General features: G+C 38.1%; 1 protein-coding gene across 1 annotated transcript; it reads right to left on the bottom strand.

Moving 5' to 3' along the window:
- Positions 1–1,295: 1,295 nt before the first annotated feature.
- DNAI3 (dynein axonemal intermediate chain 3) lies at positions 1,296–25,234 on the bottom strand (the record flags this gene model as incomplete). Its single annotated transcript, XM_084291162.1, has 22 exons — positions 1,296–1,352; positions 1,758–1,877; positions 2,816–2,907; positions 3,388–3,592; positions 4,268–4,398; positions 4,840–4,903; positions 5,702–5,832; positions 6,926–7,013; positions 7,763–7,910; positions 9,517–9,590; positions 11,441–11,569; positions 12,254–12,391; positions 12,855–12,944; positions 13,041–13,165; positions 14,047–14,237; positions 14,929–15,045; positions 15,352–15,551; positions 15,979–16,137; positions 20,108–20,212; positions 20,687–20,868; positions 23,981–24,019; positions 25,120–25,234. The coding sequence occupies 22 exons, from the start codon at positions 25,232–25,234 to the stop codon at positions 1,296–1,298; spliced, it is 2,700 nt and encodes an 899-aa protein (XP_084147288.1).
- Between the last annotated feature and the right edge of the window lie 2,653 nt (positions 25,235–27,887).

Below are 27,887 nucleotides of genomic sequence, written 5' to 3'. Positions count from 1 at the left end.
TGTGCTTTGGTTTCTGCTTTGACCATATGGATGTTTGTTTGACAGGAGTCTTTGACCCTCAAACAGTTGGGTGAGTCATGGAAAGAGTGAATTTGCCCGTATAGAGTTTAATCTGTCCTCCTCTGATGGATTTAATTTCCACTTGACAGGCTGTACTAAGTTACGTGCTGTCTGACCTGGCTATTGGATACCAAACAGTAACCAGAGCACTGTGTGTGGAAAGAGTCAGCTCTGTGGATGGTGGACGAACATCAATATTAATGAGCAGTTACTCATTTACACTGGTAAGTAACAAAACTGCTCTATAACACAGTTCAGTCTCCCTCAAGAATAATTCTTTTGACGGAAGTACAAGCACACAACAGCTGCAGCGTGCTTAGTAAAAGCTGTTCTAAACTGTACTGATTCCAGTCACATAACAATGTATTTTATAGTTTTGGTTTTCTGTTTTTGAAGTATTACCCAGGCTTAAATAGCATTCATTTTCTAATTCAATGATAGTGAGTAAAGGTGGTTCAGGCTGCAAAATTTGTCATGCTTATGACAACATGTTCAGATCACAGAATCACAGAATGGCTGACGTGACCTGGCAGGGACCTCTGGAGATCATCCAGTCCAACTCCCCTGCTGAGCAGCATCACCTAGAGCACATTGCGCAGGATGGCATCCAGGTGGGTTTTGAGTATCTGTCACTGTATCTCCAGAGCAGGTGATGTCCTGGACACCTCAGAAAACTACTGCTTGTATGTAATTATTCAAGAGGAGTACTTTGGGGATGAGGGAGATCCTTGGGGGAGGAGAGTAGCAGAATTTGGATGGCCTATGTGTGTGTAACTACTGAAACAGAATCAATTCCCTTCTGACGGGAGCAAGTGGATATTGGATTGCAGGGGTGAATACTGGCATGTTGATTTGATCCGTTAACTTGTTTAAGATTACTATAGTTTATTGAGTCCTGATGGACACAGAACTTAAACAAACAAAAACCCTACTACTTAAACAGATGGAATATTCATAATAACTATTTTAATGAAGATAGTGGAAGAATTATGCCCAGAGCAGTTGCTCTCTAACCACTTTGTGAGTAAAAAATTAATGAAACAATAACCTCCAAGTGTGAGATGCTTTATTTCTGAAGCTAAAAATGTTCTACTGAAACAAAGAGGCCTTGAAATAAAAAGGTTACTATTTTTCAAATTGATAATGAGCATTAAGCATCTTGTGAGTAAGGTATTTCTGGTTCATTTACTCTTCCTAAATCCATTAGTATCTGCTTCTCCAGCTCCAGAAACACCTTATCTGCATTTTCTTGCTCCTCCGTCTATTTTAGTTTTCTGTTTAGTAGCCACACTCTGAAGGAAGAACAGAAACAAGGCAATAATTCACTGTTCAGCTTTGAAATACAAAAGCAAACACTCCGTTGCCTTCCAGTGGATAGTATTAAGTGCAATCACAAATTACTGGACAGGGCTATGTTAACTGAATTGTCGTTTTCTTGGTTTGTTAGCTGGTACTATTAAACCATCTACCAAAGAATGCATAGACAAAATCCTTATTGGAAGAGAAAAAAAAAGTGAACCAGGACTGTCTATTCTAATCCTAACCATGACAAATAAGAAATAAGGAGCTGCTAAATCATTCTGAATATATACATCCTGATTTTTGAAAATACTGTGGGAAATAGCCTAGGCAAAAGAGGTGCATTTTAAAGATCTAAGGAAACAAAGGAAGTTTTCTTAATTCCAAATATAACATACTGTTTTCTCCATCTGTGTCTGTTCCTTTTCTGTTCTTTCTTTGGCTTGAAACTCTTGGTATTTTTCGTAATTCTTCAGGTATTTGACTTCTCTCTCAAAATAATCAAGTACGTTGGCCTGCTATTAACACAATGACAAACAAGTCTTGTTACAAACCTAAAGACTTGGAATTACTGCTGATGATCTGCATGGCATTAACAAATTATCTATTTTAGGAATATAGATCTCTATTCATCCAAATGATTTGTTGCAAAATAATGCGAAGATATGGATAGAAACCAGTTAATTTTGGATACAAATAGGCATAGGGTCAAGTGATTTTTATTACACCGAATTAACTTTATTTACACTGAATTTTATTACACAGAATTCATAATTCTGTGGCCTAAGTTGTGTAGATCCAAAACACTCATAATTTGGGCAGAAGCAATGTTTTTCAGTAGTTATAGCATGTAGCCCACTCCTACTTTACTTTGGAAAGGTTCTACTAAAATTTGGTGGCTCACCTGGTTTTACATTGCAACATACTGTAGCTCTGTACACAGCAAACTGTTGTGGGCTGCTTATAAACTACTTCAACATCTATATGGAAGATTTAGAACTGGGATAAGATGAGCTGAAAGTTTTGTGTATAAAAATAACAGACTTGGTAGCAGGTAAGACTGATAGACTAGGTAATACAAAGACCCTAGCTTGCTCTAGGGCTGGGAAGATTAAAGAAAGAGAAACTCAGTATATTTGTATTACTATGCACCACATAACATTACTTTAATGTATGAAAGCAGGTGTCATTTTATGCACAAAGCATTTGTCACCGTGTTTTCATGTAGGCAGGTTGGAGCTGTGGAATTCTGCCAGCTGTCACCTGGGTTTCCTTTAGGTGTCTCTTCAGGGACCTATGCAGTCAGCTTTGCTATGAATGATCCTTGGAGAATATGGCCTACTTATCTCAAACTAATCACGACACGTTTGAAGGCAAGATTTTTCAGCCAGGCCTGTTACTGTTTTGGAATTTTCAGGTTAAGTTGTCACAGAGATAAATTAAAATCATTACCAACCTCATTGCTGGAAGACTGGCTTAATATCGGACAGATTTCTAAAACATGCAGTACTCCAGAATCATCAGAAACAGCAAGAAATTGCTGCTTTGCTGAAAGATATTTAACAAAAACATAATCTGAATTCCAACAGTAATACATACCTCCACCTAACCATGAAATGTCTAGTTTTTAATATGAGAACTGATGTCTCCTAATATGGATAGTGCAAAGAACTACAAAGAATTATTTTGTGGTCTTCTTGGTTTATTGGTCACTGAGGCAAAAGCACAGCTTTATTGCTCTTAATTTGTTAACAAATTAAATTCCCTTTAAAGCTTATACTTTTTCAAATTATTTTGTTGTTGTTGATTTTTTTTAATTAAAATTTTTAGTTGCTTTATGCCTTCCTAATACACTTAATATGCTTAAAATGTGGTGTATGCACTTCTGTGTACAGTGCAGCATACAACTAGTGGAAGTATGTACTTATCTGCTGTATAGGATGTAGCAAGAGTAATGTGCTTTGGAGTAATGGGCCATTTTACATACATAAAACAAAGCACAATAAAGTGTGATCAACACCAACATACGTGAGGCAATCCAGGGGCTGATGCAGGTGATTGTTGATTCAGAGATGTTCTGGAAATGAGATGGCTCATGAGTTTTCTTCAGTAAGTCCCAGATATCTATATTTCCATCATCTCTGCCAATGAAGAAAACTCCTGGTCTTGTTAAGGACCAGTGTCCTGTAGTGTATCTTTGTGTCATGCAGCTTGACTCGAGAATAGGTCCATCCTTAATTTTTTTCAAAACAAAGATGAGACCCAGCAATCAAACAATACTGTCCATTCACTACCTTAAATTTCCTATAATTTGAGAACATTCATAATTTAAATGATCCTATTACAAAATAATACAGGTGGCAAAATCTGTATCACCTGTGATTAGGAGAAATATGGGGGATTAAAAAAAACACCTGGTATCTCACTTTGTCTATTAAGATAATTTGTCTATCTGCTGTTAAAGTCTGTGGTCTTGAGATTTTGCCAAGTGCAGATAACCTGGATCCCCTACACAACAAAAACAAACAAAAAAGCCCATGTTTTTATGTTTTCAGCTGACGAAAAGACTGCATCCTAAATAAGTGCTCTTCAGACTTGCTTAGCATACCTTGCCTATATTCTTTGATTTTCTAGCAGCAGAAATAATTTGTCGAGAAGCTATGGCTTTTACGAAGTTAGTATTAAAGGTCACTCCATTCTGTCTGTAAATGTCAAGATTACAAAGCTATTTCTAAAACAGCTTTTCTGATGTGAAGAAAAGGGAAAAGCTTTTCTTATACCTAATTTATTTCTAAGCTATCAAGCTTTGTGATATACAAACAGTTCTGAAAGTGGTCTGTGAAGCTATTATTATAGGTATCTTTTGTACCTCTATCAATTACGTTACAGACATTTTAAAGTAACTTACTGTAACACCTTCTTTCCAAATGGCAAAATTCCAGCCTCCAACACTTAGAACAATGTCTTTAAAAAAGGGAGATATCTGGACGGTGTTCACAGCTTCGTCATGGATGAAGTATTTATGAGAGGGCTTCTTACCTAACAGAATGAAAAAGATAGTTGCTTATAACTAGTGCTTTCCATGATTGTCAACACAATGAGAGTTAAGTGGGGGGGATATGGAGATGTAGCATTCAGCACAGGCCTCAAAGATACTAGCCTTGTTTCTTTTGCTTACATGGTATAGAAATTGGAATTGCAGCAAATCTAGTTACTGTGAAGTAAGACTTCCCTGATTTGTGCCAGTAGGTACATAGCAACACACCTATGACACTGGAGAGAGTTTTCGCTATTCTGTTGCGACAACTAAACTGCATGCAGTCTTGAGCATGTCCTGCTGAACCCTGGTGTCGTCACTGAGACCGCCTCAGTAGAACGGAAGAATGAGCAAGAACCTTAAGAAGACAGAGTATATGGGCAAAGACTTTAAATTTAGCAGTATATTAAGGTTTAAACAGGTGTTGAGAAACATGAACTTACTAACTGGTTTTCCTGAGTTGCTATCGATTTTTATTTTCCAGTCAGAATAGATCATTTCTCCATCCTGTAATGCCAGAAAAATCAAGTAAATACTAACTTTAGAGCTTGATGTCATAGAGCAAAATGGTTTGTTTTTAAGCTGTGACTTAATTATAGCCATTATTAAATATGTTCTTGGTAAGTTAAAACAAAAAGTTGCAGCCAATGAGTGAAAAAACACTAAACTTTTGGATCACCATTTCTCACTTTTGTGTTACCAAAACAGCTTTACTTATGATGTATGTAGGCAGTCCTTCCTGCAGAACTGGGCACCCAAGTATTTGGGGAAATGGTGGTGGAAACAAGAAGGGTAGGTGAAAGATTAATGTTTGTTTCCACATGAACTTAAAAGTGGGATAAATTTTTGGAATTTTAGATAGATAGGGTAGGTACAGAGCTATGAGTAGCTAGGGCTTCCTAGAATAAAATTTAAGTTCTGGAGGAAATTGTAGTATTGTTTCTATCAGATATTTGAGGAAACACTAGAAAAAGTATTACTAATCTGGGTTTTGGAATAAGGAAGTACTGTTTGGTTCTTGATGTCAGGTAGTTAAATTCAATGCACTCTGGAAATGTCTTCTAACTCTGCCCTTGAAGTAAGGGTTCACAGTCTAGCAAACACGGGCTTTTATTATTGTTTTAATCATGTCCCTGAATGTATTAAAGTGAGAGTAAAATATGGCATGTCCAGTACGATCTTTTTAGTTAACACCTGAAGAAAACATGTAGGTATGTACATTTCTGTAAGCCCTGAAAGACTGAAAAACTAAACAACAGAGATCTTTTATTAACATTTTCTTAGTAACTTACTACTTTCACTTACTTTAGTTCCAACAAAAAAGTTGTTGGAGATACTCTCTAGTGCTTTCAGAGGTTTCTTTGAAGGAACACTCATCTTTGCATATGGTTTCTCTTTGGCAAGTGCCTTTTGTTTGTTCGTAGATTGTGCCTTATCTGGGAAACAATATAGATACATTTATTTATTATACCGGAAAAGTTACCAGATCAAACAATTCCTTTGTCTTATAAAGGTAGTTTATAGATAAGGGGAGTTCCAGGAGCAGAGAGAAAGAACAACTGCCAAGTAAAGCAGCAGTCCTGCAGGCTAGCTGCTTCCCTGGAAAATCTTTCCCTGATACTGGGGCTGCAGCTGATGGGAATGCTAGAATAGCTCAGTTCTCTCTGTCAGAGCAGGACTTGTGGTCTAATCCTGCCATGCCGGTACTTTAAGCGTGACCCTTTCTGCAGTGACAATTTCCAGCAGGAGGTTAGACACCCATTGGGCAGGAGCAGATGGTCTCTCGATTCCTTTGCACAGGGAAACAGGAGGTCTGTACTTCCAGTAGTGAGACAAGTACTTAGGGTAGTACTTCTGTTCTTCATCATCAGTGTTAATCAGCTTCTCTGATACCCCTGCACCTTCCCTTGTCAGCTCCTGTTTGCAGCAGCCATCTCTGACTGGTGCCAGCTGCCTCCAGCACTCCGTGGGTAGCAGCACGCACTGAGCACTGAACCTCCAGGAAGGTTTGTTAAAACCTCTGGCATGGTTTGCAGTCTGTGTTTTAGCTGGGCAGCCTCTCATGCTGTGTGTCAGCAAGCCAGCTTTACAGTGGGATCAGGAGTGTGTCCTTACTGCAAAGTAACACAGTGAGAACTGATCTATTACAGAATGTGAAGTGCTAGGATACCTCTATCCAAATGCATACAATATATGCTGTTACTTCAGGAATTTGTTTCCTAAAGGTACTTTTCTGCATGGACTGAAAAGGACGTACTATTTCAAGAGTTAAGAGACTGGAAGACTTGCATGGGCTATTGAGCAAAATGCAGCAGTTACTGTGGATACAGAACTGCTCTTATGTATTCAATATGTGGATATGTTTTCATAGTCAATATATGTATATTCCACTTTGAATACCAGTATATTTAAGAAACCTTTTTCTCCAGATGCTGTAGAAGATTTTGTTGCTTTGCTTTCATTATATACATACTGAAATACAAGTTTATTAAAATCATTTTTTCCAATAAGGTGTAATAAAAATATTACCTAAGATTTTGTAATGATGATGCTGTTCCAGTAGACAAATTTTGATGGGACTGTATTCCATTCTGGTATCACTCTTGCACAGGTTTATCTGTTCAGAAAAAAAGTATTTGATAATTTGTTTTGTCAGATGGTTTGTACCTACAGGACTAAATTACTTTCTGCCATAATGAAAGAGGTCTTTTCAGTCTGTGGTATGTTTGTAATACTGCACAAACAGCGTTTGTTGCCTCACTTGCAAGTGCATACAACTGCAAATTTGCAGTTTCTCTTGTGTTAGCTTTTCCTTATAAGACTTCTGTTATGTTTCTAAGAAACAAACAAAAAATGGTTCTAGTGGTCCTGCTTTTTCAGTGACTGTACTAGCTGCAGCTATTCGGAGCAGAACAGGTCATCAGTTTCTCTTTTTTTCCTTTTTGTTTTTAAATGTTATTATTTTCATCCTTCACTTACTTTCCCGCACAAACTGCTATGACCACTTTCATCAGACTTTGATTGTTGGGTTACCAGTAATTAAGATCCTGTTGATCATGACATGTTTCACAGTTTGTGACCCCCGGGATAGTGGTTGAAAGGGCTGACAACAACATGCGATGTTACTACAACTGCTTTTGCATTAACACAGTTTTTAAGACATCATCATGCTAACGTTACAGAACACATTGTATTGAAGTTTCAGAGGAACTTTGAAGCCTTTCATCATTAGAAGGAAATCCAGAGGAACCTTGCAATGTTGTGGAAAACATAAAGGGTTGGGAAGCAAAATAATACATTTCTATGGAGTACTGGCTATATCTACAGTTTGATTTGGTCCTACTGTTCTATATTAGTGTACAGTACCTTTAGGAGAGGTTTCCAGCTGAGAGCTAGGTGCTTAAAGGTATCTGGAACTCCAGGAGGCATATCAAAAATTTTCTTCTCTTTTGCTTTTTCAAACAAAGGCTTGCCGGGAATTTTGGTGACTCGAATATCCCAAAACAATATTAAGCTGCAAAATGACTGTATAGTATTATATTCTGTTTCTGTTTTAAAGTCAGGGGTAACTTTCAATGCATTTTTAAAATGTTTTTTTTACCCTTTCATCTTCAAACTTAGCAATAGAGACCCTGAAATGCTGGCAAATGCTAAATACTTAAGCCATCGTTTATAAAAAGAGGTAATTATTCATTTATTCAACATTTTATCAGTTGTAACTCTACCAAGGCAGCCAAATGGCATTCATACAGTTTGCTTATGAAAAGTTCCTGGGTGAAGTTAATGGCATTACCTAGGTGAAATTCTTATCTGTTGACCAGTGTGATTACTTGGGCTCTCCACAGTTAGTTAAAAGAATGGTTAGGAAGCTGAAATCCATTCCTGGTCGAGATCATGAGGCTGTTACACAACTGTGATGGGCCTAGTTTGCTGTAATAGCAGGCACATGCTAATATAGCCTAAAAATACAGATATCATATTTGCTGATCAAAATCAATATTCTGTCTCTGACTGGGCCAGTACTGGAGGCTCAGAGGAATGGGCAGAACCCTCTATCAGATAATACAGTAATGCAGATCAAACCTCATCACCAATTCTTGTATGTGCCAGTTTATTTGCTGATATTTAAGACAAATGGCCCTACTTGCTTGAATGTACCATACCACTGGAGTTTTCAGCCCTGTAATTGTTCCTTCTGTTCTCCTCTGGGCATTGACTCACTGAATTGGCATAGATGATAATTTGCCTCATCACTGATACGTTTGCTTTGCTTACAGAAGTTGCCCAGGGACCCATGCTCTTCAAGGACCATATTACAGTGACTCCCCTGCTCTTTAGGTGCATACTATTAATGTGGAGACCTGTTACGTGAGTAGTTTACAATTATTTCTTCCACATGCACTACCAGCATTGCATTACAGTGCAAGCTTATGGACAGTTGTATTTGCAATCATTCTTCCAACTTAATTATTTGAAGCCTTTTCTGATTTTGATTAGGAAAAATAACTCCTATTATTAGAAAATTTTGCTGTCTTTTTACAGATCCTCCTTTTGATATAACTAGCAAATACTTGATTGAGCCTAGCTGTAAGCCTTTCACCATCATGAAAGCTATACACGTATTTCCACTTCTTGCTTTCTGTCCCCCTGCCTTTCACATAAGGTAATATTTGCTCATAACCTTCATGATTATGTCGTTGACAAAAGAGGAGTTTCATTCCAAATAATTTTGCCAGTTGAGTCTCCATCTTTAAATATAGTTTACGCTATTTATGTGGCCTCAAAATCTTTGACAGTTTTTTGTGCAAGATTCCCAATCTTATGTGACTCATACGTACAAAATATATAAATGTGGTGATTTGGCTCTCCGGGCATGTGCAGCCAGCACCTGGTAAGCACAGAATATAGAGGTGTACATGTGAGGTTGTTCAGTTAATGAACCCTTAATACCATCACTGAAAAGGGCTTAAACTTGGTGTGTTTGTGTACCACTATGTTTTAACTATTTAGGACAGGCTGACAGGAATCCAGAATTGTGCTAGTATCATGGAGTATGTTCCATAAAGCTTTCCAAAGGAATTTGGAAGACATCTGGTAAAGAAAGTAGGCATTGCATATACCAATCAGGGGAGCAGGTCACAAGCTGGACGCAAATTTCAGCTCTGTTTTCAAAAGTGATGCCCATTCGGTTGACCTAAAAGCAATAATAATGATTACAGGGGAGAAGAAAGTGAGCTATGAAAGTCATACTCTGCGAAGGATATAGTTCAATACATAAAATGGTCTTCTAGGAATTAAGTCACTGTTTCAGCTTGGTTGAAGTTTGGAAATCAGGGCTCAGTAACCTGTAGTTTTAAAATAATAGTCAAGGTATTTTTACAAATGTACTTCAGGTGAAATGATGTCAGCTTTGCCTCCTAGACGCCTAAATTTCGAAGAAATCAACAGGATAAAAACTTGCTGCAACCATTGAGAGTCAGGCCCTCCTTATATTACCATGTTTGTAACTTTTCGTCCAGCTTAACCAAAGAGCAAATTTATCTCAAGTGTTGGGAACCCCGTTCACACCATGGTCATCTCTCTTAAGTTATCACTACATATGCGGGATACTGCAGGTTTTGTAGTAATTATGTACTGAGTAGTCATTGTTTTATACAGAAGAAGGGTTGGAGAGGGAACAACTGATGATAGGCCCTAATCAAACACGATCTTCAGTGTAGGCAAAAAAAACATTTATTTCTGGCTTAAACTCTACTTATCAACTGTGCAGCAAAGTTTCAGCTATGTTTTTTTGGTTGGTTGGTTGGTTTTTAGGCCTATTTCTACTGTTGTTTTCATTCATGAGGGCCAACCTGGAGTTTAAGTGGTAGTCTTATAACCATGCAAAGATGGATTATGTTCTGCATATAATCTTGATTTTTTTTTTTTTTATATGTACTAACAAACTGCAGATTTTAGGAACTGCAGTGCTGTGGAAAGGCTGACATACATCTCAAATTTGTTTATGTAATAAGAAGTATGGTCCACTGTATACGCCTACATAATGACAAAGAAAGGGATTTCTTTATAACTATTATTTATAAAGCCCAGTTTTCCTGCATCTGTTATCCCAGATGAACTGGAAAACAGCTTTCTGAGTCTAAACTTTGGCAAAACAAACAAACAAAAGTAAAATAAAACTAGCATTCTTATATTCAATCCCTTTCTTCATGTTTTATATCCGGTACCGTTTAGAACCCATGGGTACTGCTGTATCATAATTTAATTGTATCAGCTTTCTTTTTGTGATATATGTGCACTGTTTTCCTCTCTGGACATGTTGTGAAGGACTGTAGTATCTACTAAGTCTTAAATATTTGGTCACAAAAAATGTTGATAGATTAATTTGCATAAACCCTTCAAAGATGTCAGTTTTCTTCCTCTTGACCTGCTTTTCCACTGCCATTTTGCATTTGATTACTTTTGCTTTTCAAGTTAATTTGTACAACAAATTGCAGAACTCTGATAGCAAGTGAACATCTGATACTCCTGTAATAGACTTGGACCCTTTAACTACATTGAGCCTGTGTACCATGGAGCTTTAAAAAATCACAGAAAATACAAGAGTTGAGTACACAGCAGCTAGAGAAACTAAGTTAACTACTATAGCAATCTTTTTAGGTGCCTAAGTACTTAGGTAATTGAAATTACTTTTCTGAATTCTTGGTGGCAGACTGGGATTACCCATAGTAGAAATTCAGCACGTTTTAGGTACAGAAAGCTTACAGTTAGCCTTGTAATTCTGAATTGTATTTTGTGTAAAACTACAGGTTTTTTTTTCCAGTACTGACAGAATCATATCAGCGTGAAAACACAGCACAGTTGTAAAACACAATGATCAGGACAAGCAGCAACAGATTATTTAGCATTTTAAAATGCAGCCAGAAGTAATGAGAGTTGTTACAAATAATTGAACCTTTAATATTTCATCTTGAGCTTACACTATGAAGATCTGAAGTAAGTAGGAAAACAGTAAAAAGTGGAAAAATAAGTATTTAAACTCACCTCAAAATGATCTGGCAGCCAATGTATATCTGTAATCACTGTTTTATGGCTACACTCTATGGAAGAGCATGCGCAGTATCTTACTAAAGGTGGCTCTGTATCATTCTCATCGTCTTCCATATATGATGGCTAGAAATGTTTTAAAAAGAGTTATCTTAGTGTATTTCCAAAATAAAATTGTAAACCTGTCAGAGAAAAAACTTACTTTACATACAGATTAATGGTTCTTCACACATTTCAAAACTGTCTAAAATTTTCTTGGGGTCTAATGTAGAACCATCTGAAAATGGAAAGCCTTGAAACAGGCATTTGAATATGAAGCTCTGAAGAGAATTCCAGTGTGGCTCTACAGGCACATATCCAGTAAGGTATTAGATTTTCCTCTGCTTTTAGGTCTTTCCCCTTTATAGTTTTATTCCACTGAAATGTGTTTGTCATCTTCCAAGCTACCTTTTGTTTTCTGTCCATACATTTTCATTTTCAGTGAAATACTGAGTCATTTTCAGTATTATATAAAGCAACAAATGCTATACATATTTGATGGACTTCATATGGTAAGGGTTGAGTATATGTTGATGCGCGATAAAGAGCAGTCTTAGTGAAGCCAAAGGCTGCACAAAACATAGTGAAGCTATTAAGCTGCACTAATCAGGTGGAAATGATATTGTGATATTGGGTTTATTTCGTGAACCCATCAGGTTTCTTATCCTGCTTAGTATCCCATTGCAAAGATTATCTACTCCCTTATTTTGAGCCAGGACACCGTCACCCATTTTTCCTACGAACTTGTATTCTAAGTTTCATTGTCTTCACCTCAGATGTATCGTTGTTCTCCGATGGATTTACAACGGAAGCACTGTCCATATTAACAACTGACTTTTTGACTCCAACAGTAATGCTTTTTGCATTTTGCAGCCTTTCTTCATTTTTAGAAGTATCCCACAGTACAAGCTATAATGAGAAATGAGTGTATTATGATTTTTTTCATTCTTTGTATTAATATGCATTTTCCAAATACATTTTTTTTTGGGGGGGGGGGAGGGGAGTGGAATGAGAAATTTACTGTGTACTAGAATTTAAGTCTTCTGAAGTATTGCCTCTTCAGTGTGATGCAATCAGTTGAAAGGCCACACTTACATCAAAAAAAAAGTCTTCACAGTTTGACCTATACCTGATTTTTATCCTTTTTTACTGATGAACTGCAAAGAACCATTTTGAAGTAATGGCTGAACTTTGGAATAATCAGACAACTTAGCAGAATTCAGTACAGGATTAGATAATTTCTTTAATTCATTTCACAGTGAAAATAATAAGAAATACATAGTCTATGTGATGGAATTTTGGCTTACAGTATTTTCATTCTGTAAGAAAATACAGAGATATCTAACTTTATTCTTATACAGAGAATTAATACCTGTCCATTGAAGCAGCCACCAGCAATGATATTTGGATCACTTGGACTGAACTGAAAGCAGTAAATGTCATGAGGACATTCTAATATTAACTAAAAAGCAGAAGAAAACAGTAGTTGAGAAATACAGCATTTATTGTTCTCTTGTTATTTGAACACTTGGAATTTTTGAAAGTCCTGATTAAATACCTGAGGGCGGGTAGGGTCAGAAAAGCTCCAAAAAATAATGACTGAATCCTGTAACAATAATTTGTCAGAAGGGTTAATTCTTTCTTCATCAGAATACCTCTGTGTTGCTGACTCTGCTATTATCCCTGATTGAGAGAAAACAAATTTTCTCAGAAGAGACAAATCAAAAATCAAATTTCAACATTCTATTAATTATGCTAAGTGACTTATATTTATCCCTTGCCAATACAGTGGTAAAAAAAAAAAAGTGCATATATTTATATTTTTCTTTTTATAGATTGACTTTGAAGAAATTACTTCTGTTAGAATTATCTATCAATGCGTTGTGGAAGCTCAGGATCAGGATAAAACTCAACTTTTCTGCTACTAATCTGTGATCATGTAATACTGAACCTGAAATGATAAGACAGGCATGTAGACCTGGCTACCCATCATGAAATCAAATCTTTCATAGTTTAATTAATTTCCTATGCAGGCAGCAATGTTGGCTGTTAGTATGCTGTGCAAATAAGACATTCATATGAAAATTAATAGTGCTTTCAAACATGGCTTTTTAGAGTAGTAATACCAAGTAGGGAGCAGGAGGAGACATTTAATATGGCTCGTGATGCTCCCTGGCACTCGGTAGAGCCACATGCTAGGGTAGCTGTAACATTCCTCAAAAATATTAGGCATGCTACGAGACCCAGCCATGGGGAGAACAGTGAATACAGAACCACAAGTACCTGGCACAGTTGCAGCCCTGCTTAAATGAGCCTCATAAGGGAGAAATTTCCCCCTCCTATAAAGTCCAGTTCTATGCTAGTGTGATAGGCTTTGCATGACCTATCTGACCTACATAAACAATGTCTGTATTATTTTTCACTTTATCTTAAATGGCAATTTAGACATACAAAATTGTGTTTATTATTATTTTTTAATTTAAAGGTCAATGGCTACGAAAGATGCACATTTTACATTTTATAGCAGTCATGCAATACATGTCATTCGAGATTCAGATCATTACCATGGATGGTCGGATGCCAACGGACGCAGCTAATACTTCTGTCCTTGAGATAGTGTGGATCTGTGAATGATTGGTATGCTTGAAGGTAGACATCTGACTTGTCACCAGAACTGCTTTCATCTTCTGCTAGGGCCTTCCAGTCATCAAAAAAGGCATTCATAATTTCATTCTGCTGCAATGCAATTTCCATTCTGTTTTGTAAAAAGAACAGTTAATACTTTGAAGAATCCAGATAGGACTACTCAGTAGTAGAATCACAAATATGTCTGTAAAGAGACAGCTTTTGTTTTACACAAAATTATGACCATATTATTAAGAAGAAAAATTCCTCAGTGATACATCTCAACTGTAAGGAGACTATTCCCCGTTTAAAAAATAATTATACCAAGAATTTGACTCCAGTTGTGTGCGCATCAAGTACTGTGCAGTTGTCCAATTCTTGTGCAAAAAGCGTTAGTAAGTGGGACTTGTCCCATGACTTGGGCCTGTAGAACAGCACCTTGTCTCTTCTGCATAACTCTCTGCTTGAGTGAGCAGTGTTTGAAAGATAAGCTTTGCAGCTTGTTTGAAAAGATGTATTGCTATCAACTGTAACAGGTGTAATTCCAATTTAAGCTATAATTCAAATTAATGTGGTATAGATTTCATGTTCATTTTAATTAGGCACAAATATCAAGTTAGTATTTGTTAATATTAAAATAATAAGCAAGAGAAAGAATAAAAGCAAGATGATAAGAAAGAACAAGCAAGAGAAAAAAAAACACTTCAGTGTTTGACTAGATTGATGGTCCACTCAGCCAAGAGTTCTGACTCCACTCACTTTGATTTTACATGTATATCATTTCATGCAGCCTTTAAAGTATATCACTGCAGTAACTTTACCTTAAATGTACTGATGTGACAAATTCTTTCAGTTTTTCAGATGACAGACTCTCTTCCAGCTCTTCATTTGACAACTGTCTAGGAGAATACTGCATGGCTGCATTTTTTGGATAGGTCCTAACCAATTGAAATAAATTTGAAAATGAGTATGCATATAAACAACTTCAAAGGCAGAAACCCATGTAATATGTAATATGTAAAACTAAAAGCTAAAAAATAAATATGTAAAACTAAAAGCTTCTTTTTTTTCTAGAATCTCTTTGGAAAGGAGTGCAAGAAGATACAGACAGAGCATCCAATTCTCTTCTCTTAATTTGTAACAGAGCATGTCCAGAAGAGTTGAGTTAACCTGCATAACATTAGGGGAGATCAGAAACGGTTCATAGCTTAGTAAACAAGCTGAAAAATATATCTCACACTTACCATTTTGTCTGAGTACTAGCTTCTTTTACATTTGGAACCATTTGTACACCCACATCTCTTTCAAGCAGTTTAATGCTGAAAGTTTTGTCTTGGTAGGAAGTGCATTCAACATAACTGTCTTTCACATGTGAAGCATTCCTATCAGTAAATCTAATTGGTGCACCAAACTTCCCACGTGCTTGAGAAAACATGTACTTAATCTGCAAAAAATATTTCTGAAGTTAGCAAAGGAGAGAGTTCTTGGAAGGTCCATTCTGTAAAATGGCAGTACTCTTATAATAGTAGAACTAGTTCTGTTGATGGTTGAATTTACTTATATTTCTGCATTGTGAAATTTCCAAGTGTTTATATAAATCAGCTATGTACAAGTGCCTCCGTACCTGGAGGTGTTCAACACCAGGTTAGATGAGACCCTTAAAAGGAAAAGAGTCATAAAAAATAGTTTCTGCAGCACTTTGTTTTTGGTGACAGTTGATGGTTCTCTTTTTTGTGTGTTTTGTGTTTTTTGTTTTTGAAAGACTCCAAGCAAAAACTAGGATTGCAAGCTTCAATTTCCAACTTTTTCTTTTTAAGGAACTTATAAATTTGTTTTTGTGATATTTGATTGTTACATTTGTTATTTCTGACCTTTGTAACACAGCCTTTAACAGATTCTTCTTCAACTTCCTTTTCGCTGCCAAGGGAAACCCATGGTTTGTGGACAGAACGCTTATAGGCATGGACTTCCAGAGTCCTTTCTTTTTCTTCTTCACTTTTTTCTTCTTTTTCTTCTGCAGTGTCTGGAGGCTGTGACATCAAGCAGTGAAAAATAACGTTTTTTTGAAAGTGTGTTTCTGAAAGATAAGTATGATCTAGATACCTGAAATTCAGTTTTCATTCGCACATTCTTTTGTCTCAGTGCAATAAATCTGGCTATGCTGTGCCCCTGCATTCAATTGGGTTAGGTCCCATTTATCCATTTGTGCATTAGAATTTTCCAATAAATGTTACATATTTAATATTTAAATACTAAGGAGTGTTATGTTATATTCAAGAGTTGTCTTGAAAGCAAATCACTGTTACATAAAAAGAATTTATAGTGATTTTCTACATTAGGCCTTCCTGTCTGGAATTGCAATTTGCTTTTCTGTTAATTGTTACTTCTAATGCTGGGTGAGAAACCCATGTTGAAAAATTATATAATCTGACCATAAACCTTCTCCTGTGATGTAAAGCACAAGGGGAAATCTATATATCTGCTGCTATTATTTGACTTGCCCGGGCGATCGGCTCCGGGCAGATGTGTTCTGCAGCGGAGCGGGGAATCGGACAGGCAGGGCGAATTTTTTCCAGCACCGAGCCCACTTGAGGGAGCTGCCAGGACCTGGCAGCCCTCACGAGGGAGCGCGAGCGACCAGGAGTGCAGCAAACAGGATGGGCAGTTAGGGCGTGGCGCGGCAGTTCGCACAGGCAGAGCAGAGCAATTCCCCCCGCCTATACGAAAACCTCCTCTAACGGCGATCTACCGCTAGCTCAGCCGCAATGGTGTACACCAGGCACAGCATGGGTAACAAACAGGAGGCGCTGGAAGCCATCGTGGGGCAGGCAGGGTTTGACTTGGTTGCCATCACGGAAACGTGGTGGGACCACTCTCATGACTGGAGTGCTGCAATGTCTGGCTATAGGCTCTTCAGAAGGGACAGGCAGCATGGAAGGGGTGGTGGTGTGGCTCTCTGTATCAGAGAGAGTTTTGATGTTGCAGAACTTGAGGCTGGGAATGATAAGGTTGAGTCCTTATGGGTTAGGATCAGCGGGAAGGCCAACAAGGCAAGCATCCTGGTGGGAGTCTGTTACAGACCGCCGGATCAGAATGAGGAGGCGGATGAGGAGTTCTACAGGCAGCTGACAAAAGTTGCGAAATTGTCAGCGCTTGTTCTCGTGGGGGACTTCAACTTCCCAGACATCCTGGAAGCACAACACAGCCCAGAGAAAGCAGTCTAGGAGGTTTCTGGAGAGCGTGGAAGATAGCTTCCTGATGCAGCAGGTTAGTGAGCCTACCAGGGGAGGTGCCTCACTAGACCTTCTCTTCACAAACAGAGAAGGACTGGTGGGAGATGCGGTGGTTGGAAACTGTCTTGGGCAGAGTGAGCATGAAATGGTAGAGTTGTCCATTCTTGGAGAAGTCAGGAAGGGGACCAGTAAAACCGCTGTACTGGACTTCTGGAGGGCTGACTTTGAACTGTTCAGGACACTGGTTGGTAGAGTCCCTTGGGAGGCGGTTCTGAAGGGCAGAGGAGTCCAGGAAGGCTGGGCGCTCTTCAAGAAAGAAATCTTAATGGTGCAGGAGTGGTCTGTCCCCACGTGCCCAAAGACGAGCTGGCAGGGAAGAAGACCAGCCTGGCTCAACAGAGAGTTGTGGCTTGAGCTTAGCAGGAAAAAGAGGGTTTACAATCTTTGGAAAAGAGGGTGGGCCACTCAGGAGGACTATAAGGATGTTGCGAGGCAGTGCAGGGACAAAATTAGAAAGGCCGAAGCTCATCTGGAGCTCAATCTGGTGACTGCTGTCAAAGACAACAAAAAATGTTTCTACAAATACATTAAAGCAAAATGGAGGACTAAGGAGAACCTCCAGCCTTTACTAGATGCCGCAGGAACTTAGTTACAAGAGATGAGGAAAAGGCGGAGGTGCTTAATGCCTTCTTTGCCTCAGTCTTTAGCGGCAAAACCAGTTGCTCTCTGGATACCTAGTACCTTGAACTGGTGGAAGGGGATGCGGAGCAGGATGTGACCCTCACTATCCATGAGGAAATGGTTGGCAACCTGCTACAGCACTTGGATGTACGCAAGTTGATGGGGCCGGATGGGATCCACCTGAGGATACTGAGAGAACTGGCAGAGGAGCTGGCCAAGCCACTTTCTATCATTTATCAACAGTCCTGGCTATCTGGGGAGGTCCCAGTCAACTGGCGGCTAGCAAACATGACGCCCATCTACAAGAAGGGCGGGAGGGCAGACTCGGGAAACTATAGGCCTGTCAGTTTGACCTCAGTGCCAGGGAAACTCATGGAGCAGATTATCTTGAGTGTCATCACGCAGCACTTAAAGGGCAACCAGATGATCAGGCTCAGTCAGCATGGGTTTATGAAAGGCAGGTCCTGCTTGACGAAGCTGATCTCCTTCTATGACAAAGTGATGCACTTGGTGGATGAGGGAAAGGCAATGGATGTGGTCTACCTTGACTTCAGCAAGGCTTTTGACACCGTTTCCCACAGCATTCTCCTCAAGAAACTGTCTGCTCGTGGCCTGGACTGGCGTACGCTTCGTTGGGTTAAAAACTGGCTGGATAGCCAGGCCCAAAGAGTCGTGGTGAATGGAGTCAAATCCAGTTGGAGGCCGGTCAGCAGTGGCGTTCCCCAGGGCTCGGTACTGGGGCCGGTCCTCTTTAATATCTTCATCGATGATCTGGATGTGGGGATCGAGTGCCCCCTCAGTAAGTTCACAGATGACACCAAGTTAGGTGCGTGTGTCGATCTGCTTGAGGGTAGGAAGGCTCTGCAGGAGGATCTGGATAGGCTGCACCGATGGGCTGAGGTCAACTGTATGAAGTTCAACAAGGCCAAGTGCCGGGTCCTGCACCTGGGGCGCAATAACCCCAAGCAGAGCTACAGGCTGGGAAATGAGTGGTTGGAAAGCTGCCAGGCAGAGAAGGACCTGGGAGTATTGGTGGATAGTCAGCTGAATATGAGCCAGCAGTGTGCTCAGGTGGCCAAGAAGGCCAACAGCATCCTGGCTTGCATAAGAAGCAGTGTGGCCAGCAGGTCTAGGGAAGTGATCATCCCCCTGTACTCAGCTCTGGTGAGGCTGTACCTCAAGTACTGTGTTCAGTTTTAGGCCCCTTGCTACAAGAAGGACATGGAGGTGCTTGAGCGAGTCCAGAGAAGGGCGACGAAGCTGGTGAGGGGTCTGGAGAACAAGTCCTACGAGGAGCGGCTGAGGGAGCTGGGTTTGTTCAGCCTGGAGAAAAGGAGGCTCAGGGGCGACCTTATCGCTCTGTATAAGTACCTTAAAGGAGGCTGTAGCGAGGTGGGGGTTGGTCTATTCTCCCACGTGCCTGGTGACAGGATGAGGGGGAATGGGCTAAAGTTGCACCAGGGGTGTTTTAGGTTGGATATTAGGAAGAACTTCTTTACTGAGAGGGTTGTGAGGCATTGGAATGGGCTGCCCAGGGAAGTGGTGGAGTCACCATCCCTGGAGGTCTTTAAAAGACATTTAGATGTTGAACTTTAGCGATATGGTTTAGTGTTAGGTCAGAGGTTGGACTTGATGATCTTGAGGTCTCTTCCAACCTAGACAATTCTGTGATTCTATGATCTGTTACTCTGTGATTTAGAGCTACAGAACATTCGAAGTATTATTTGAAGACTATATATGTATGTTGTGAAAAATAAATACAATACTTACTTGAAGGTACCAAATATATTATTATAATCTTTTAATTGTATGTCTTGTAAACCTGGGTCTTGGCAGAGGAAATTAACACATGATAAAAATTCAGCACTCAGTTATGCTAGCCATCTGAAGTCAAATACAAAGTCTGCAGAAGGTATATTCACAGTGATACATCTATTTTTCATGATCAGATTAACCTTCGGAGAAACATTATGGATTACCAAGCATATCAGATGTTTATGAATACAACATCAATCCTGAAGTATATATTTCAGACAAGATTCTGAATTACTGATAGATAGAGCAATGCTGTGGTATATTTCCTTACCTTCAGAAAGTTTTCCTTGGCTTCCTCAGAAGCAACAAGGTAAAAGTTTTGTCCATACTGGAAATTTGCATCAAAAACTACCAGAAGTTCCTCCCCTGGATATTCCTATTTTAATTAAAACAAACATTGGAGAAGTGAAAACAAATAGCATGCAAAAAGACATAAGACTATGACTGCTAAAACTACCATTAATGAGATTATGTAAACTCAGAATCTTTGGTTAATCTTGTGATTTTAACAGAGAATTTCACGTGTCAAATTAAACAATAAACTGTTTCAATAGTTTTCAGTAAGTAGGCTATGAATCAGAGAAAGCCAAAATATGTTCAGCTCTATTCACAGAATCAAAACTAGTATGACTTACTTTACTTTTAGCCTATTTTCAATCTAAAATTGTTGTTGTTGTTGTTGTTATTATTTAGTGCATGGTGGGCCATGACAAACTTCTAGAGTTGACAGTGGTCCATGACCTTTGGATATAAGTGTTAATGTTTTTACAGAGTCAAACAAGGACAGAACTTATCATTAAAAGAATATATGCTCTGAGAGTTTGAAGTGGGAATGAAATAAGCTACATACTAGAATAACTCTTTTGACAGGGTGGAAATCGGAAATAGCAGCTCTCGTTTTCAGGTCCTGAATTATGTCTTCTTTTTTAATAAGTTTGAAACAATTTTCTTCTGTGACATCCTCATCAACTCGGCAATTAAAGATTTCTTGGGTTTTTGTAGTGAAGACTAAGGGAAAAATTTCTGGGTGGCCTATGAAGGAAAGCAAAATTGCATGATAAACAAATTTAGAGTGTTCTTTAAATGTAAACGTATCCCTTAATAACTCCAGGTCTTTACTGTTTCCTAGCAGAATGCCTTTGAATCTTGCAGCTTAGTTTTTGGTATTTTTGAAGGTGTGGGATACAAATTATATTACATTTTGCTGATCTCGGAAATGACTGTACCTAACATTTTCTACTTAATGAATATGTGTTAGTCCTAGTATGAGTGTTTTTCTTTTGATCAACAGGTGGTTATGAATTTTATGAATATATATTAAGGACACAAGAGCGTTTGATTATATACTTTAGTCCTTCCCTGTAGAGCAACGCCATGTTAAGCCACTGTTCAATCTAAATACAGCTTCAATACCACCCCAAATAAGGACGCCTCTCTGATTTTGGATTTAGGCCTTCCTCTCATTCAGTTCTGACTGTCATTGAGTCTATTTTTGAGCTAGTAGGTGAGACTGAAGTGCAGTCACTAAGATTCAAACCAGGTACAAGAGGTTTTTTTTTTTAAGCTTGGCTGGAGAATATATAGTATAGTACAGAATATATAGAATGAGGCTCAGGGGAGATCTTATCTCTCTGTATAAGTACATTAAAGGAGGCTGTAACGAGGTGGGGGTTGGTCTGTTCTCCCACGTGCCTGGTGACAGGACGAGGGGAAACGGGCTGAAGTTGCACCAGGGGTGTTTTAGGTTGGATATTAGGAAGAACTTCTTTACTGAGAGGGTTGTGAGGCATTGGAATGGGCTGCCCAGGGAAGTGGTGGAGTCACCATCTCTGGAGGTCTTTAAAAGATGTTTAGATGTTGAACTTAGCGATATGGTTTAGTGGAGGACTTATTAGTGTTAGGTCAGAGGTTGGACTCAATGATCTTGAGGTCTCTTCCAACCTAGACAGTTCTGTGATTCTGTAATGAGGCCAAGATCTGGATTCTACTTTTGCTTATCAATTTTGGCAATGAGACCGGACTCAGAAAAAGTGCATAGTCTGTGTTGATTTAAAAAATTTCATCTTTTTAAGAAACTGCAAAAGTTGATCTAGAGGACTCCCAGGTCATCCTAACCAAAGACATGAGGCCTCATAAGGAAATGGACTGAAACCGAAGTACAAATTACAACAGAACAGATAGACTTTACATTTTGATATATTGGAGCCATAAATTAAATCTCATTTTGCAAACTGCGTTTCTTAAAGCATATCTATAAATTAGTAAAAAGGGGTGCAGAAAAAAAATAATACAAAGACAAAACACAAAAACAGTACTGGGAGGTGAAACAGTCCCCTCTTGCTTACAGTGGGAAACCTTCCATCTGAAAGTATGACTAAGAAGGTATGACTATCCCTTTGCTGTGCTCTTGACATAAGCCAGGAGGATAGAAACCTAGAGTTGCCTGCAAAAAAGAATGCAATTTCCATCTCTGCCATACACAACTGGCTCACAGGACGGAATGGACAGGAAAGGCTATGGAAGAGCAGATTTGTATGTATCACAGTCTTCAGAGTTGGTTATGTGGCTAGTGCAATTTAGAGGAGTAGAAATTAAAAATTTAGAAGCATAATTTGTTGATTGTTTTGTGAATTTCTAGTAGAAGATTATTCCCATGGCTCGAAGTATATTAAAGTAAAATCGAACAATTACATTTTTGATACATAAAAAAAAGTTAAGTAGACATAACTTTTTTTCAGGAAGCTTGTATGATGACTTTTTTTTTAATACTGAATCAGATGCAAACAGTCTTGTCCACAAACACTAAAGTTAAAATCTTCTCAAAGAGATGGAGGTTTCAATGTCAAGAGAAACAATACAAGCATGCATTAAAGTTAAAAGTTAAAGTTAAGCAAAATACAATAGACATCATTATGAGAGAGAGCAGAGTAGGACAGATAGTCTAAGTGGTGTTTTTTCACTGTTCAACTGCTGTAGGTTCAAGTTAAAAACAAAGCAGGCATCAGATTTAAAATGTGAATATCTTTTAGTCAAAAGTACTAATATTCTGTATTATAGAATTGTACTGTACAACATTCTATGTTATAGGTCACATGTTACAGATTCTTGGGATCTATATGTAGATCTATATTGTAGATTCATAAGGAGCTGTTATTGGAATTCTTACCAGTATGAACATTTTTATTGAATGCTGTTTTCCAGTAAAAAGTATGTAGCATATATACTTCATATTTTATTCCAATAGTAAATTGTATTCATGTACTTTGAAAAGACCATAGCTCTTTGTGGTGTCAGCACTTCACAAAGGGCCAAAAACTCTACAAGAAGTAAAGAACATTTGGAGGTCTTGCACTAAGGAGATACAGTGGATACAGTTTAAATCCTGCACAGACAGTGACTAAAGAGCATCATTTTTTCATTTCTACTGTCAGATTAGGTATTACAGATCTAACCTTATTTGCCACTAGGTGGAGCTAACATTCTCTCAGTGACAAAACAAAGAATCTCCAGGAACACCATGATTTTAATTTTAAAAGTACCACTTTCATGATCTGAGCAATCACTTGTCCGTTTTCTTTAATTGCAGATTACCCATTTTGGTGAAGTTAGTCAGAATGCACTTTTCACTTTCACCTACATTTGGATTTCACCTACATATAGGATTGTGTACGAAGGCAAGTGATATACGAAGTCTTTAATAATTACCAGGTTTGTATATTCCTAGCTTGTCATGTAATATTAAATAATCAGACTTAATAATGATTTGACAAAATCAAAGATTAAAAAATGATTAAAATGCCTTTTTTTCTTACAATTACTACCTATTATTAAATGCAAACATTTTGTATCCCATAATTCTGTTGCAATGCTCTTTATTTCCCCTGATCACAGCTCCTCTCAATCCAAGATAAAAACATCTACAAACCCTTATCTGCTTCTTTTCTCACTGCGCTAGTGCTACTCAGAGAATGGTACTGTTTGTAATCACTATTGTAATAGACATGCTTCTTCATAGTTTCTATTTTTTCCCATTCATATATTATTTTTTTCCTTTTCATTCCGTGGCATTAGTAACACTGAAACTTCAAAATGCTGAAAATATTCCAAAACTATTACTTTAAAGCCCAGTCATCATAGCACTTACCTATTCCTTCCATAGAAAGATCAACTTCATCTTTTTTATCTGAAATACAATGACATGATGTTATCAGTAATTTTTCTTCCTTAAAAAAACAAACAAACAAACAAACAACAAAAAAAAAAAACATGAATAACAGTCTTTTCCTTGTTTGGGCAATGTTTATAATCTTAAAATTGTGGGGCAATCATCATGCAAATCGTGTCATGTGAGGAGGTGATAAACAGACAAGGCTGACTAATGTGGTACAGTAGCAGAACTGGCAGGTGTGCGGGTAGGAGTAGATGTTCCTCCTCCTAACAGTGGAGAAGTCAGGCTTGCTCTGAGTGGCAGGGTACTGCAGGAGTTGGACATTCATCAGCTCCTGAGAGAGAACCTACAAACTCCATGGAGGGGTAGGATAGGAGGAGATTACCACTGATGAGCAGAATATTCTCTGCAGCACAACAGCTATTAATCAAATGGTGGCAAAAAGGTGATTAGAAGGGAAAACCAACTTATGGAAGTTGGCTGTTGTGGCCAAAAAAAACAATGAACTACCAACAAGAGATTTGTATTTAGCAAGGCCTTTTTCTAGCCTTATGCTTCCTTAACTGCACTGTAAATGACACAAGTGGTGTAGTCTCTCATCGCATCTCAGAAAAATACAATAAAATGCACTGCAATTAAATTGCGAGTCTTTGGTTTATTTTCAAAGTGGTGTTGTTGATCACTTTAGCGTGTGATTCTGAGCATCTAAACTCCAGCTGTGGGGGCACCTTTCTCCGCCATGTGTTCTGTACCTGGACTAAGTTAGCTCTTGTAAATTTCCACCCTTAAATGTATGAAGTCTCCCCATTTCCCATTCAATACTGGTTTTATGATGCAACAAGCTATTACGTCTAAACTACGAAGTGTAAATAGACACAAAGTGTACAAAGTGTAATAGACACAAAGACAAAGTGCAAATATTGTAATGTGGCTTTATGTTCCATATTTTGGTTACAAAGACATTATCTGTAATCATAGATCACTCAATTGTTTATAAAAATAGTATATTCTAATTTATCTCATGTTTACTTAAATGCCTGGGCCCAAAATAATTAAGGTAGCTGTTACGCAAAATCAGATAACTGCTTTCTTTATATCTGCAGTACCTTACATACCAAGCTGTTTTCGTTTTCCTTTTGAGGATCGCTTAGCTTTGTCACCTTTCTGTTTCTTTGGTGAAGTTTTTGGACTTTTCGAGGTGGTCTTGCTGGATCTGAGATTTCCTGACATGTTTTCAGATTTTCTAGAGAAAAATATGTATCATCAATAAACAGTAGACAGGCAGTGGCATGCACTGTGTATGAGTGAGAATTTGGCCCTTTATGTAGTTTATTATTATAATTGAAATTTTAGCCACAGCCAAAGGTATGCTCCAGAATTTTAAATCGTAATCTTTATTTTTATATGATATGTGATAGTTGGAAATACTCCTTCTGTCCAGGGTCATTAAGGATGGAAACTGATTTTCCAAAACAGTAGGCAGTTAAAATAGAATAGGCATTGCCCTTAAAGAAAGCTAAAGAACCTGAGCCACAGTGTGAAAAATATAGGTGAAAATTCTACAGCTGCACATATTTGTCCCGGTGTCCTCAAGTATAAAATCATTGCACAGCTGCACAAACTATTTTTGTGCTTCTGCATTTCCATTTCATTTTTCAGTGTAAGTCTGTGGAAGACAAACTTAGAAAGAAATTGTATGCATGAGTACATGCAGCAATCACACAGCTGGAGACTATACTGCATAGAAAGCTACTTTTATTTCATTTACTCCCCTTCTTCCAAGTATCTAGAATAAGCATAAGAACAACAGTGCGGAAAAGACTCCATTCCATTGCAAAGAAGAAAACAAAACATAGCCTGCCCACACCCTACAGACTGGACAACACACCACCAAAAAATAGAGCTCCAGCACCATCATGTGGAAGATGTACTTGTAGCATCTGGTAAAGCTACACCAGAATGCTCCAGAATTTGTTATGAAAAGTATTGAAAATTAATACTGTTACTGAACAGCTGGAGGTATTCACCTGGGATAAGGACAATGGGACTCCCAGTTTTTGTGCTCTAACTATCCCTGGTGACAGGAAAGAAATTTGAACCCTCTCCCCACTTCCATGTCCCCACTTTTTCTTAGTACTGTAAACTGACAGGCAGAGGAACTGTTTCTTAATATATACAGAGCAAATACAGTATTTGGGTGCTACTATCATTGTGGGTTGGTCATTCACTCCCAGACTGTGAAACATGGTGTTTATCTGTTTTATAACACAGTTCTCAAATCCTTGAGAAGCTAGCAATATAATTTTAGCTTCCAAATTATTTTTTTTTAGTTTGAAAATAACCACTGAGGGCAAGATGGAGGTCACAGATTATAGCCTGGTGGTATAGCCTGTATTTGGGACCTATGTTAATGTCACATGAATTCAGGATGAGTTTTGCTATTGACTTTAATGGCAGCAAGATTTAAACTCTTATTACAGTTATGCATTTTTATCCTGCTCCAATTAAAATAGAAAAACACTTTCTAAATCCCTCTGCTCCTTCCTCTGGATCTTGCAGATCACAGGTGATAAGCTGCAGGCATTTCTCTGTTGTCTATTTATTAACACAAATACAATCTCCTTGCTTACTCCATCTGAAGACCTGTAGCAATTTAATCTTCTGTTTTTGCCAAAAAAGCAAGATAATAACAACACAACAAGTTATTGCTTCAGAATTCTGAAACTTTTGACTTGCAGTAGCTGATGGTTTTGGAAGTTTAAAAAAAAAAAAGTATGTACTGTAAGGAGAAACTTAGGAGGTTTTTTCTGCCCTCATTCTTACAGTCTTTTTGTCAAATACAGGATTACAAACATTGACAGTATATTTGTTATGTTCAACATTCAATATATTTTCTTAGTTATAAACTTTTAAAGATGCCTCTACACTGGACACTGCTTAGTTTACAGTTCTGAAACACTTGGGGCTGCCTAACTTAGAGGGCATGCTACTTCAGATGGTTAAGAGAGGCTAATTTTCTCATTTAATGAAAAAAAGGGTATTTTCTATCAATTTCTTTGTATATTTTAAGTAAAATCTGTTACACGTTTTACAGAGGGATTTTGTGTCTATTCTAACTTGAAACCAACCTTGATACTTCTGAATAAAAGAGACAGTGGCCTCCAGGATAGAAGGAGAGGACAGTTGTTTTAGAAATTATTTGAAGGGCACTACGAACCATCTCATATGCATTACAGTCACAGCGTCTTACTTTCCTGTTTCCTGATTATACTCTGAAACAAAGCCACTTTGGAAAATTTGAGTTCTTCTGAGTAACCTAAACCCTAAGTCACATGTATGGAGGAAACATTGAAAGGGCCGAGATAAATCACGTGGCTATTTTTAGTAGAATAACTTGCAAGTAAAAACAACCCTTTTCCTTTGAATTACTTCAAGAATATTATACCTAGAAAAACAGTTAAAATTTTTGGAAGTTGTCTCCAAGTAATGCAGTTCTTCTTCCTTTAACTGAAAGAATCAGCTGTATTATGGAGATATGGGGACCGTTGGTGAAGGCAGGGAGGGTGACCGTGTATCTATCCTATATGTTAACGGCTGCAAACGAATACAGCAATCAATAAGGACTGCTTATGGTTCCATCTGTGGTGACAGAACCTCACCAACTGGAAAGCAGATATATCCAAAACAGTTAGAAAAATACAAGTAAGTAAAATACAAAGTAATTATCTCTTTTTACAATATCCCTAATAACACATTGCATCTGCCTGTTTGTCATCTTGTGGGCATATGATTATGGTTAGGAAACATTTACAGTCTCCAATGAAAGCCAAAGCAGAACTTCTGAAAATTTCTCTGGAAGATTATCTAGGCTATATCCATTTAC

Source organism: Netta rufina (genome assembly GCF_964035555.1).
Source record: "Netta rufina genome assembly, chromosome: 8".
In the NCBI taxonomy this organism is placed as follows: Eukaryota; Metazoa; Chordata; class Aves; order Anseriformes; family Anatidae; genus Netta; species Netta rufina.
Note: the sequence above shows the minus strand (reverse complement) of the source record. Positions and strands in the feature narration are given on the sequence as shown.